At 39.9% G+C, this 12,700-nt stretch overlaps 2 protein-coding genes across 7 annotated transcripts in view; one reads left to right on the forward strand and one right to left on the reverse strand.

Moving 5' to 3' along the window:
- The window catches only part of POLK (DNA polymerase kappa), a 34,762-nt gene extending 33,122 nt beyond the window's left edge, over positions 1–1,640 (reverse strand). For 3 of the 5 annotated variants that reach the window (XM_064735181.1, XM_064735183.1, XM_064735182.1), the window contains exon 1: positions 917–1,228. The gene's annotated coding sequence lies outside the window, so the exon portion shown is untranslated. Of the gene's footprint in view, positions 1–916; positions 1,229–1,448 lie in introns of those variants that run through there. The other 2 variants (XM_064735185.1, XM_064735184.1) reach the window with 1 other exon arrangement.
- Positions 1,641–1,663: 23 nt separating this feature from the next.
- The window catches only part of CERT1 (ceramide transporter 1), an 80,456-nt gene continuing 69,419 nt past the window's right edge, over positions 1,664–12,700 (forward strand). For both annotated transcript variants that reach the window (XM_064735186.1, XM_064735187.1), the window contains exons 1-2: positions 1,664–2,135; positions 5,447–5,581. In XM_064735186.1, the coding sequence (XP_064591256.1) occupies positions 2,040–2,135; positions 5,447–5,581 (231 nt within the window). In that variant the 5' untranslated portion in view covers positions 1,664–2,039. The remainder of the gene's footprint in view (positions 2,136–5,446; positions 5,582–12,700) is intronic.

Consider the following 12,700-nt stretch of genomic DNA (forward strand, 5'->3'; position numbering starts at 1 on the left):
AAAAATATCTACCTGATGCCTTTTTAGTATGTAACACTTGATTGATTCAATGTTCTGGAGGGGGAACAGAAAAATCAAGCTTCATCTGTAACGAAGTGAATAGAAAAAGCATGACAGGAAATGTCTGTGTACATGCTACTGCCACTGCTAAAAGGACTTGCTCAGACATGTCTCTTCAGCTCCTACTCCTGAAAAGCAGTTCATTCTGAATTTAGCTGGGAAAACACAACAGGCTTTACAGGTAATGCCAACTAACTTCAACAACATATTGCTATTGTTCAACAACATATAAACTATTCTCATACATATCAATACTTACAAAGCCTGCTTCACAAATACAATACATAAAAACGAACGCTAAGGAGAAAAAAATGCACTTGGTTTCTTCCCAAACACGTAGTGAATCAAAAAACATTCGGTTTTGGCATATTGTCTAAAGTAGCACTCACAGTAGACTTCTGTAAAAGTTTTTTTCCTGTACATTGCAATGATTATGAAAATATTAAGATGTCTGTGACTATTTTTTTGTTTTATTTCTAATAATTTAGGACACTTATGCTGCCTTTTGAATTATCCTCAGTTTTGCCTTCATTGTAATTATTTTTATATCTGAGACTTTGAGCAGTAAGAATATTATTTAACTTTTAACTGCTGTATATAGAGAATGCATATAAGTAGGTGTGACAATGTTCTTAAAAAAAAAAAAATCCTCAACGGAAACTTTCAAACAGCCTAACGGGAAAATTACACAATATGTCATAAGGAAGAAATCAGAGAAAACAGAATTGTGCAGCACTGCTCTTACAACACAAACAAAAGTGTATCTTCCCAACCCGAAATTTCCTCAACCAACATTCTTTAACACACTTTTCCCCCGCCCAAGAAATCAGGAGAGAGGACATGAGTTAGTACAAACCTTAAGTCTTTCCCAAATCACTATATTCGCTGTTCATAAACCATGAAGTGACAGGTACAGCACAGATGGGGTTTTTTCTCCCCATCCTGCAAATACATCTCCACCCATAACTATCGACGAAAACACATAGTTCAGACTAAGTTGGAGGGGGGGAAAAAAAAAATCACCGTTTCTCTCCGCAAACTACGAAAGCAGTCTAATAAATGGAAGCCAGGACACGCGTAGAAGCTGGCAGCCGAAGCGCTGACCCGTCACGGCTGCCCTGCTCTGCCCTGCCCACCCCACCCTTGCGCGGCGCCGGGGAGGCAGAGCCCGGACGGCTCCGAACGGCTCGCCCTTCCCTCTCGTTCCCCTCCCGCCCCTTCCCGCCGCCTCCACCATATTTGATTAGGGAAAAACTTGGCGCTCAGCCCCCTCAACTGTCCTCCGAGTCCCGCTGGTTTGAGGCGAGCAAGAGAGGCTATATCTCCTCGCCCTTGAAAGCGGGCAGAGCCGGAGAGACCCTTCGCCTCGCTAAAGATAAAGCGAATACCTCTGCACAAACGACAAAGCAAACATCGCCCCGGGCAACACCGTCGCCCTTGATAGAGGAGCTCCCCTCCCCCGGGGGCACTGAGGCGATGCTGCCGGCACCGGAACGACGAAACCAAGATGGCGGCCGCGCTCCGTCGGAGTGAGACTACATCTCCCAGCACGTCCTGCGGCACGGGGGAGGGGCAATGGCGCTCGGACTCACGGCCGCGCGGGGCAGGACTACAACTCCCGCGGCGCGCCGCGGCGGGGTGGAGTGCTTGTCGATGAGCGCCCGCCTCACATAAGATGGCGGCGACGGGAGCGCGCTGAGCGGGTGCCCAGCAGGCGGACGCGCGCTCGCCCCTCCTCCCCTCGCTGTCCCGGTGTTGTGGCTCTGGCCGCGGGCGGGGTCTGAGGGGCCGCGGCGAGGGGATCCCGGGGCTGCGAGCCTGGTTGCCGGCCGGTCGCTGGCAGGGGCGGGCGGCGCTCGGTGGCGGCACCCGCTCGAGTAGAGCCCGGCGCTCCGGTCCCTTCGGCAGAAGAAGGCTGCTGTGGGCGGGGGCCGCTCCGGCTCTTTCCCAGCTCGGCGGTGGCTGCGGCTCCGGTCTCCATGTCGGACAACCAGAGCTGGAATTCCTCCGGCTCCGAGGAGGACCCGGAGACCGAGCTCGGACTGCCTGTTGAGCTCTGCGGGGTGCTCAGCAAGGTAAGCCTCCTCTACCCCGTTCCTGCGCCTTGCCGCCCCCCCGTCTTCCTCGCTGTCAGGCCCGACCGCCCCGGGGGCTCGGGCCGAGGGGCCCGGTGGCGGGGGGGCCGGGCGGCTCCGCGGGCGGCGCTGGCACGGCCGGGGCACCGCCACCTGACGGCGGAGCCGCTGCCAGGCAGAGTCGCGGTGGCGCCGGGCGCCCCCTCCCTCAGCCCCGCCGCCCCCTGCGGCCGGGGGGAGCCTTTCTTCGAGCAGGGTCGCGGTCCCCGCCGCCCCCCGAGCCCGCCGGCCGCACGGCGCGGGGCTCCGGCAGCCGCGCAGGGAGGGCGTCTCCCCGCGCCTCGGGCTCCGGCCGGAGCGGCGCCGGGCCTGAGTGTCGCGGATACCCGGGAGCTCCCGGAGGTGCCCGCAGCCAGTCGTGTTTCCTCGGGAGCAGGCACGGCTTTGAGTGCAAGTATCAAAACTGGGCATTGAAATACTCCTGCGACAAGAGATAACGGGAGGAGAGGAAAAGGAAAATGGCTATACGGCTTATTTCCCCTTTTAAAAATAACCGTAGTTATTTTCTCTTTTATCGCTGGAAATAAGGTGGCTTCCGAGCATGTGTTGGTTTATACTGGAAAATTTTATTTTCAGAAGTACTTTAGAATATTGTATTACTTAGTTTCATGCGGATATTTTATTTTTTTATTACAGAAAGTATATTCAGAATAACGCTGAAATATCTAAGATTAAAGCACTATGTTTTGAAATTTTTTTCTTGTCCTACGCAGTAAGGCTAGGCACAAGCCAACGTAGGAGGCACGGGATACAGAGATCTTACACTGCCCTGAATGCGTAGAAAACAGCCATAACTGAGTTCACACTTTTGTGAGGGACTTTGTGAACTCCTTCCAGGCTGGAAATGTTTCTAACCCCAGAGATAAGAGGAATGGTTAGTAGAAGAGCAGGATCTCTGCTCTCGTTTGTAAGATCTTACCTAATAGTAGATGGTGAAAGGAGGGGATGAGATGGATGTGAGATAGTGTTAGTTACAATAAGAGATTTTTGTTTGGTGTTTTGCTGTTTTGTTTGCTTTTTTCACAGCAAAGTTTTCCTTGGGTAAGATGCTTCCATCGTTAGAAGGGAAGTAATTTATGGGATGTAATTAATTTTTATGTTAGCAAATTAAATACAAAGTCCAGGTGCTTTTCTTAGTGGTGTAGCAGGTGAAGCCATACCTACAGACATTCTAGCCGAGGTATGTGCAAACTTTTTACTTTTGTGGATGATTATGCTGAGTGTAGCAGAGAGTATCTTTCCCATGAGAACCCGGAATTTAATCTGAATAGTCAAGTATGACGAAACCTGTCTCAATGAATATGATTGAGGGGTAAGGTTACCTTTTGTTAGTTGATACCTCAGTAATTATTAAGGTAAACTAATTTAAATGGCATGGTAGCATACTGAACTTTCTACTAAGGAAATACCTATTTTTAATATCTTACTGTGTATAATTAAATTCTGAGATCATAGAAGTGGGCTGCGGTTCACTGTGTGAGTAGTAGTTTTAGTAGTTCTTGCCTTCACTAAAGAGAAAAACTGTGAAGGTAATGGAGGAATTTGGTAAGAGAAACTTGTTAGGAGTGTATCCTGCTGGACTTTTGAAATGTTTTGCAACTCTTTTTTCCATTGTATTTCCTGCTAATGATTTTAAGGTGGATACAAAGAAAGAACTTCAGTGGAAGAGACTTTCAGGAAGCATGAGAATCTAGATGCTTGGAAAAACACTGGTCTTTTCCCTGTCAAAACCTCATGCCTTCCCAAATATACTTAAAGGATGGCACATGTGGATTGCAACAGCAATGCAAGATTGCAACAGCAGATTGCAAGATTCACTGCTATGTCTCTTAACTTTTCAGAGAACAAAAGGTCGTTTTCTTTGGGCTTTTTTTTTCCCCAAGATAACTTTGGACTCTGCCTTGCAGATCTTGGGAGGAGTTGGGAACATGAGAGATAGGAAAAGAGGAAGGCAAGAAATAATACACCTCTGACTGCTTGTGCTACCACTTCATGCACCAAGCACACTTGAGGCTTTCTTTAAGTAATGCTGCCTTAGCATTTAGATGTATTAAGAGATGAAAAAGGGCTTTATATTTTAAGAGCAAATCAAGATCTTGCCTACATTTGAAAATTGTTAAGAATTTCTTAGCTGTAATTGTTTTCTTTAGACCTCGTCATCTTATTACTGAAGTTAACATGTAAATATGGAGTATGTATTAACTAATGTATGTAGTACAAAGTGGCAATGAGACTCTTAGTTGACTTTTCCCCCTCATTTTTTAGATTACAAAATAATGAATGATGGATAGACTTAAATGTTAACCAGAATTTTTCATGAAAGAACACTTGTCAAATAAATGCTTGTATGATAAGATTGATTCCAATGCTTTTGTTTCTATTTTTGTCAAATGTATGACATTTGCACCATGATTGATTAATAAGTATCAGTGTATTGTCAGAATTATTGGTTAGTCCTGATTTTCTATTAGTGTCAGATGATTCTATAAAGTTCATATGATTCTACAAAGTGTAGTCAGAAGAAATGTTGCAAATGTAAGAATAGTAATCAGAACTTTCGGTCACTTTTTACTAGATGTCTCTAGAACTAATCCAGAATTTTTTCCCAGAATATTGATTTTGTTCATTATGTGAATGTGGAGTCCCTAGAAAAATCTGAATAGCAAAAACATGATTGGATGTCTGCTGTAACCAAGTATCCTCTTAGTGAAAGTAGTTAGAATTAAAGCCTAAAGCAGTATCTATGGGCAATATTAAATTAATAAAGCACTGAGTCCCCTAGGTATTACAGTTGTTATTTACAGTGCTGTGGGATAATGGCATGTTTGTATTTATATGAAGATAACTTTATATCATATTTTCTATAAAAGAAATTATTCCGTGTTCCCCTTGTCTTTTGGCCTAGCTCCAGATTTTAAATCAGGTGCCTAAACTCACCTTAGTCATTTTTTTTTTTTTTTCTCCCCTCCCCTGTCAGTATGTTTATTTCCTTTATTGTGACGGGCCGTGGCAGTGCAGTTGGAGTCCAGACATCTCTTGTCTTATTGACCCTTCAAAACAAATGGTTTTTGGTTGTTTTGGGAGTTTGTAAAATTATTCTAGGAGCTCTGAGGAGAAAAAAGTTTCTCATTTAGAAAGAGCTTGTAAAAATAAGTTACCTGTTTCTTCAGGTACTCAAAAGCCTAGAAAACATCCATCGTTCTTTTATTGTTGTCTTATTGTTGGCTGATCTCTGGAAAATTTTTTTACAGTGGACCAACTATATTCATGGGTGGCAGGATCGATGGGTAGTTCTGAAAAGCAACACACTCAGTTATTACAAGTCTGAAGATGAAACTGAGTACGGCTGCAGAGGCTCTATCTGTCTGAGCAAGGCTGAGATTACAGTAAGTACAATTTTATTATTGACATCATTCATGTTTTGAGGTGCTAAATATTTGTGTCTGGAGAAAACAAACATGGGTATGGCAAATTCTTTAAGGTCATCTGCTTATGGCAGTGGCATCAGTGGAACACTGTGGAGCAGGGCAAGGAATTCCTAATGCTAAAACAAACTCTTTTAATTTGGGGCTTCAGCAAGCAACTTTTCACTTCTTACACTAGAGGGTTTTGTGGGTGGATAGACTGTCTGGCTCTGAAGGGTGCAAAGTTTTTTACATGGTCAATTTAAGACCCCCAACCAGCTTCCCAGAGGAGGTATCATCCTTCACAATCTTTGCTCTAGAAAGAGGGTAGTGGTTCTTTGAATGTGGTTCTTGACTTTCTGAGCACAACCCTGTAGATTTCCAAAAGAAAATGTTCGTCTCTGTGAACAAATGTTCTTCTCTGTTCTTCTTTCTCTGAACAAGTTAGTGTGTTGCTGTTTTTGTCAAATGCTAAAAGAAGGTTTGGAATAGACTAGTGAGAGTAAAGAACCTCTGCATAAATGAGCATAAGTGTTATGAGGAGTGGCTGAGGGGGCTGGGGTTGCTTAGGCTGGAGAAGAGGAGGCTGAGGGGGGGACCTTATGTCCTCTTAAACTATCTGAAAGGAGGTTTTAGCAAGTTGTATTTCAGTCACTTCTTCAAAGTGGACGGATGAGAGTAAATGCCCTCAGGTTGTCTCAGGGGAGGTTTAGATTACACAGTAAAAATGCTTTACAGAAGGGGCTGTAAAACATTGAAACAGGATGCCCAGGGTAGCAGTGGAGTTTCCATCCCTACAAGTGTCAAAAAAGGTGAGGATATAGCACTTGATGGCGTGGTGAATGTGGTGGTGCTGGGTTGATGGTTGGACTTGATAACATTAGAGTTTTTTCCCAACATTTATGACTCCATGAAAAATCAAAAATATTAATTTGCCTTAAAAGATAAAGAAAAAAATCTCCTTTTTTGGCTTTTAGCATTACAATACAGTACATAATAACATTATGACTAATAGTTATCAAAAAGCGTGCTGTAATCTTTCTGCAATACGGTTAAATAGTCTGTCCAGTTATGTGATTTAGAGTAAAAACAGCCCGACTTCCACATAGCACACAAATAACTAAAGTAGCAGTGTTAAATCTTAGCATGTGTGTTCTTATTCCACCAAATATGTGGAATTTTTTCGAGTTGAATTAAGGATGACGAACAAGAAGTATTCTTCCTTTCTGGTAATCAGCTTACAAAGAGATTTTTATTTAACACCTTTTGGTTTAAAAAAAAAAAGACTGAATTGATTACATCAACCAAATATATTTTGGAGAAAAGTGTGTGAAGAAAAGGAGTTTTTTACATTTAGATGTCTGGCAAGGATTGTAGTAATCTAAAAATTTAAACAGTTCATGTAACGTGTTTTATTTTTTTGAACTGTTTGTGCTTCTAGAACTTTGTCAGGATGGGTTCTCACTGAGGTGTATTTATGGCAGTCTGTTGAGCCTATGATCAGAACTTCCAAAAATCTATTAAGAGGCAAGAGCTTAGCATGCCAACTAGGCAGGGAGAGGAAGCTGTTGGCAAGGATGTAGCCAAAGGGCATCTGCAGGCATGCTGAACAGCACATCTCCAGCTGTGGTGGTGGAGTGAGGGCTTATAGGGATACCACCGTTTCTGCTGGAATGTTTTGGTACATGGCAGTTTACAAAAGGGAAGCAAGCTGGCAAGCATGTCTTCAGACTAGGATGTAGGTAACAGTGGAACTTCTTACAGGTACCTTTTTTCTTTTTCTCTCTGGCACTTGTTAGATCTGGTTACTTGGAGTTGAATTGATGCATCTGTTTTTAAGTTCTTGAACTTCTTGAATACATGGAGAAAGAATTAAAAGCATCCACAGTTCTAAAGGTTAATCGTGTATTTTAGTTCCGTTTTTGTTCGGGCTCGTGCTTTGTGAATGGTATTTGACAGTTCAGTTGGTAGATGGTATTCCTGAAAGCTAGTAAGTTCCAGTTAGTTATATCTAGCTGCAATTAAAGTTATTGTTTAGAAGCTGAGGAATACCATTGGATCATTTCATGTCTCTAGTATATAGAAATATACTTCTGAAACTGTCTTGTAATTATTCTTTGTTTTTCAGAGGGTGTACTTTAATGCCAGAGTTTTAGCATTGATGCTTCTGTTGCTTCTGTAGCATTGATAGTTGTTTAGTAACAAATTGAATATTGTATTTTGTAGTCATGTTAAAACTTAAGTTTCCAATCAAAAACTGATTATGCTCAAAGATAAATGTTTAAGGCATTCTTCCTGAGGCACATAATTAATCTTTACTTCTGTATCCTCATAATGTCTTCAGTAACTATAACTTTCCAGTATGTATTTAAATGCATAGGAAAACACCAATGGCTGATAAAATAAGTGTTGAAATGATAATGTGTGGAAACTACCTTTGCTCTCAGTGGAACTTACAATTTACTGAATGATTAGTAATTAATTTGGTAATGAGGGGATGTCAGACTTCTTATTGGCTTAATTCATTTGCACTGATTTGATGTAGTTGATATCTTAATCTTTAATATTTTTCAACAGTCTTTGACTATACTCTAAGTTCAGTTTCCCTTAATCTTGCTGATCCAGAGTCAGACGCATTAACTACTTCTGTCTTAACCTGTTGTATTTCAGTTAAGTTTTCTGTAGTATGAGATGGTGTTGATAACTGTAATGTTCTCTTGTAGGAAAGGGTAGCTGGATTTTCATGAAGCCTTCTTTTAGGCGCTTGGATTAGGTATGCATGTTTGAATCCGATGAGGAATGTAATGTTTTTTTGTGCATAGTTAACTCTACTGTTACTATAAAATGATCACATTTTGTTAACATACAAGCATAAATTTGGAAGTTTGCTGTCACTGAGCAGTATTACTGTACTTTCAGCAATGAAGATGAGTCTAATTATAAGTTGTAGTATTAATTGAGATATGAATATTGTATGCAGAACCCCACAGTTGCTTCTGCTCTTGTTGTATCATTTGTTTTTTAGTGGGTAGGGATTGATAGATAGTTTTACGGGAATATTTTGCAAGACACTCATCTCTTCCCTTTATTTGATGAAAGAATACTAGTTAAATTAATGCTTATTAGCATAGCTTTTTCGTGTGCTTCAAGAGCAAAATTATATTGTCATATATCCAGAACAGGTATGGCCATGTGACAGTTACCTGTCATTGAATGAAAAATATGGGATCTGGTTAGACTATTGTGAGTGAAAACAGCTGATTTCTCTGGAATAGGTGAACAAAGGATGATTATTTATTGTATACTCACTGGATTACATCAAGTAAAGAACTAGCCAAATGAATTAAGTTTGGGGAAGGATGATGAAAGTCAGTGTATGATGCTAGGTGACTTGCTTTTGTCCACATAAGACAAAACACCTCAAAGGTGTTTAATTGGTTTAAAACAGGCTGGAGGCTGAAACTGAAGATGAAAGTTCTGCTGTATGGTCAGTGGATGAGATGAAATTATGCATATTATAGAAAGTTCATATATGGACAAACTTAAGCTTTGTTATATTAATCTGTGCATACTAAATTAGTGCTGTTGATGGTAGTCAGTGCCAGTTGGTCTTTATTAAGAATACCCTTCTTTATCTTAAAGTTTTGGAATTCCTTCATTCTTCAGTCAGACTTCGAGTGGGGAATTCTGTGTACAAGGTTAGAATGGATGTTCATTCTAACCAGTTTTGTAGATGTGGGTCCTTGGGGCATGGTTGTGGAGTGGAAGGTTTGGGTCTGTTGTTAAAAGAACAAAAGAAAATGCCCTGTAGATCCGGAAGTCCAACTTTCAGGCAACCTGGTTCATAAGCTTGTGCTGTCTTTGCTTTGATTGCTGTGTCTGTTCTTACAGTGCCATTGCTGTGTCACTTCTTACAGAATGACTTGCACTAATTCATGTAGTCACAGCATGATAAATCAAGAGTAAAATTATATGCTCTGCCCCCACTTCAGGCAATCTAAGAGGAAGGCCAACATTGATTTAATCATGGTAGGAATTTATATGAATAGATTCTCAAATCTCTTTATAGAATTCTTAATAACAAAGTGTTTATCTGATTAATTCTAGGGGGTTTTGCCTGGTCAGAGTAGCTCTTCTGCATGAATGTATATGGAGGATATTAAAAAATGTTTAGAGAAATGTAATGCTTGGTAAAATTTTAAGAGTACTTAAACTCAGCTGTGTGTGAACTTTGTATTTTTTGTCCCTAGAGGTGACTAGCTACACAGGAAGAGTTCCAGAAGCTTATGTTCCGGCTTAAAACTTCAGCTTTTCTACTGATAGAATCTATATTTGCCATGTTGATTTAATCCAGTGATTGATACTTATCTTCTTTCCTGTGTATATTATTTATGTAGAAAAATCTTTTTGGTTTTAGTTGCTCAAACCATATGCAGTAACTGTGATGCAATGGTTTTCCTTGGCTTTGGTTATATGCAATGGTATATATGCTTATCAAAACCTTTATGGAAACTTGCTGCTGGTTTGTAGTTTGGGGTTTTTGGTGTACTTTGCTTTTTTATTGTGTTGTAAAGAGACAATTAGACACTCTATGGAAATGCCTGAACTAGGACTGTGCGATAAATTCAGTTTGCATAGCGGAGATACTTTCAAGTAAACATGTTTGTTGGGGCTTTTTTTTTTTTCAGAAATTGGAAAGCACAGTTGCTTAATGAAGGCAGTAATGACATTTTATATTAATATAAAATTGCAAGCCAGCCATTTAGATTTGGAATGAATTTCTAAAAGGTGTGGGGGTTGAGTATCTGTTATGAATATCTGGAGCTCAGGAAAAGCAAGAAGATAGAAAATGGAAGTCTGTCTGAGTGACAGCTTAGTGAATTGTCTTAGATTTTTTTCCTTCCTAAGTAGTAGTAAATTGTTGTGTAAAGAACTTAATAAAAATTCATTTTATAAATTAGGACAGATGGAAACATGTGTTACTTTTAGTTTACAAAATGAACAAGAACACTGTACATGAAAGAGCTAAACTGGCAGATCTCAATTTTAAATTTCTCATTCCCTTGTAGTCTGAAGAGAGACTGCCATGTTTGTATCCAGTAATCAACCACTAAAAATAAAAATCTTACTCCACATTTTAAAGATACGGTTAGTTGAACGGCCTCCTTTCCTCACTCTAGTAGTATTTCTGTTTTATTTATAGCGTGATGCTGACCACCATTAATGATGCGGTGCTTGTGAGACGAAGTACAAATTGACATTTTTTAAAAAGAGATTGACAGGTTAACAGAAACTGCTTCATGTGCTTATCAATTAAAACACATGCAAAACTTTCCTATGAATTTTTTCACAGAAACATCAAACCCTACAAAACTCTAAGTTTTATTATAAAGATATGTCTTTTTAGTTGAAGATGTCAGTGCTAGAGAAGTGTTCTTAGTAGCATGAAGAATCATATCTTGCAAAGCAGACTTTCAAAAAATCATCTTGACATTAACAATATATTGATGTGTTTCTTTTACACTTTATACAATGTGAAATCTAACAGTATTTTTTACTCAGTTGATATGATATTATAGAGAAGTGGTATAGATGAAATAAAGTTTGGATTTACTTTTTTTCTAGCTACTGTGTCAAAATTTTATCCTGCTAAGATACCTGCTTATGGTAAAAGAATGCTGTAATTGCAGTTGGTATCTACTCTTAGGTTTGCTTGAGCTTGTTGCTGGTTAAGTTGAATGGGAACTGATGGGTGTTAGTTTTTGAAAGTTTTTATTAAAAAGGCTAAACCATAAGACCATGCCTTGGGCAGAAACACTAGCAGTAAATTTGTAGTAATTGCTGATTGCTTGGATAAATATTGTTTCCAACTGTCTGAGACTGGAAAACAATCTGGTGTAGCATGACATGATGGGCATTTAATTGAATAATTATTTTTTTGTGATTTTATAAAGTATCTTGTCAGCCTTAGTTGCTACTAAAAAAATTACCTGAGTAAACTAAGACTTATAAGTCCTAACTAGGTCAGGGTTTATTTAGGTCATGTGGCAATTAGTACTATTTGGCTTTGGTGTGTGTCTCAATCAAGTAGTTAAATCAAGACTGGTGGGAAATTTCAGCTAAATGGGAAATGGACATTCTAAATAGAGGCAGATGTATTTAGGAATACTTAGTCATATGTGAAAGGCCTGAGGTGATTTTGTTCTGGAGAGGAAAATGCCAAAGAGCAGCAGGATAGGGAGGAAAGGAAAGGGAGTAAATGCCTAGGAGATAATGACACTGAGCAGCTACTGGTGTGGCATGTGGAAGTTCCTTGAAATACAGGATTTTCCTGGACAATTAGCTTTGGTATTCACATCCTTTGTACAAATTTGTGTAGGCCTCTGAGTTATCTGAACCAGCCATGGATGGGTTGATGTGAAATGAAAATGTGTGTATATATTGAAGTTCTGTGAAGTGCTGATATCCTGGTCAAGCAAAAAAGAGTTGTTTGGCATGGTGGAGAAATGGATAAGTTCTTCTGTAGTGTGTATTGAAGAAATTAAGTCAGAAATGGAAAAATACACATCCAGATCAGGTCAGATCAGCCTGTTCTTTGTACTATGATGCAGGTTCTAAAATTATTAAGATGTAAAAAAAAATCTACAATGTACATTAACCAGATATCTTACCCTTACTTAATATTGCTGAACAATTAGTTTTTAGTATTTGAATGTAATCATGTGTTGCCACACTCTTGAAACTAAGGCTGTAATCCAGCAGTATTTGTCGTTTTATTATCAGAGAGAATACAGTTCCACAACATGACTTTTTAAATTAAGATAATTAAATTCTAACACTGGTCATTATTTGACGTGCACTTCAGGGTCGTAGTACTTGCCTGTGGATCAGTATATTGGAGCAGTTTCATGCTGTGGAGTATTTCTTGCAGATGTATATCAAATCTTGAATAAATTCAGTGTTTTAGGTATTAAAACTATGATTTTATAGCTCAACAAATTTTTCTGTGCTACTTGCAATCCTTATTCTTGCTCAATCTGAATTTCTATGCATTTTTGTAAGATTGATTTATAGTTGATTTCTTCTTCAGGACTGTGTTTG

Source organism: Zonotrichia leucophrys, chromosome Z, assembly GCF_028769735.1.
Source record: "Zonotrichia leucophrys gambelii isolate GWCS_2022_RI chromosome Z, RI_Zleu_2.0, whole genome shotgun sequence".
NCBI lineage: Eukaryota > Metazoa > Chordata > Aves > Passeriformes > Passerellidae > Zonotrichia > Zonotrichia leucophrys.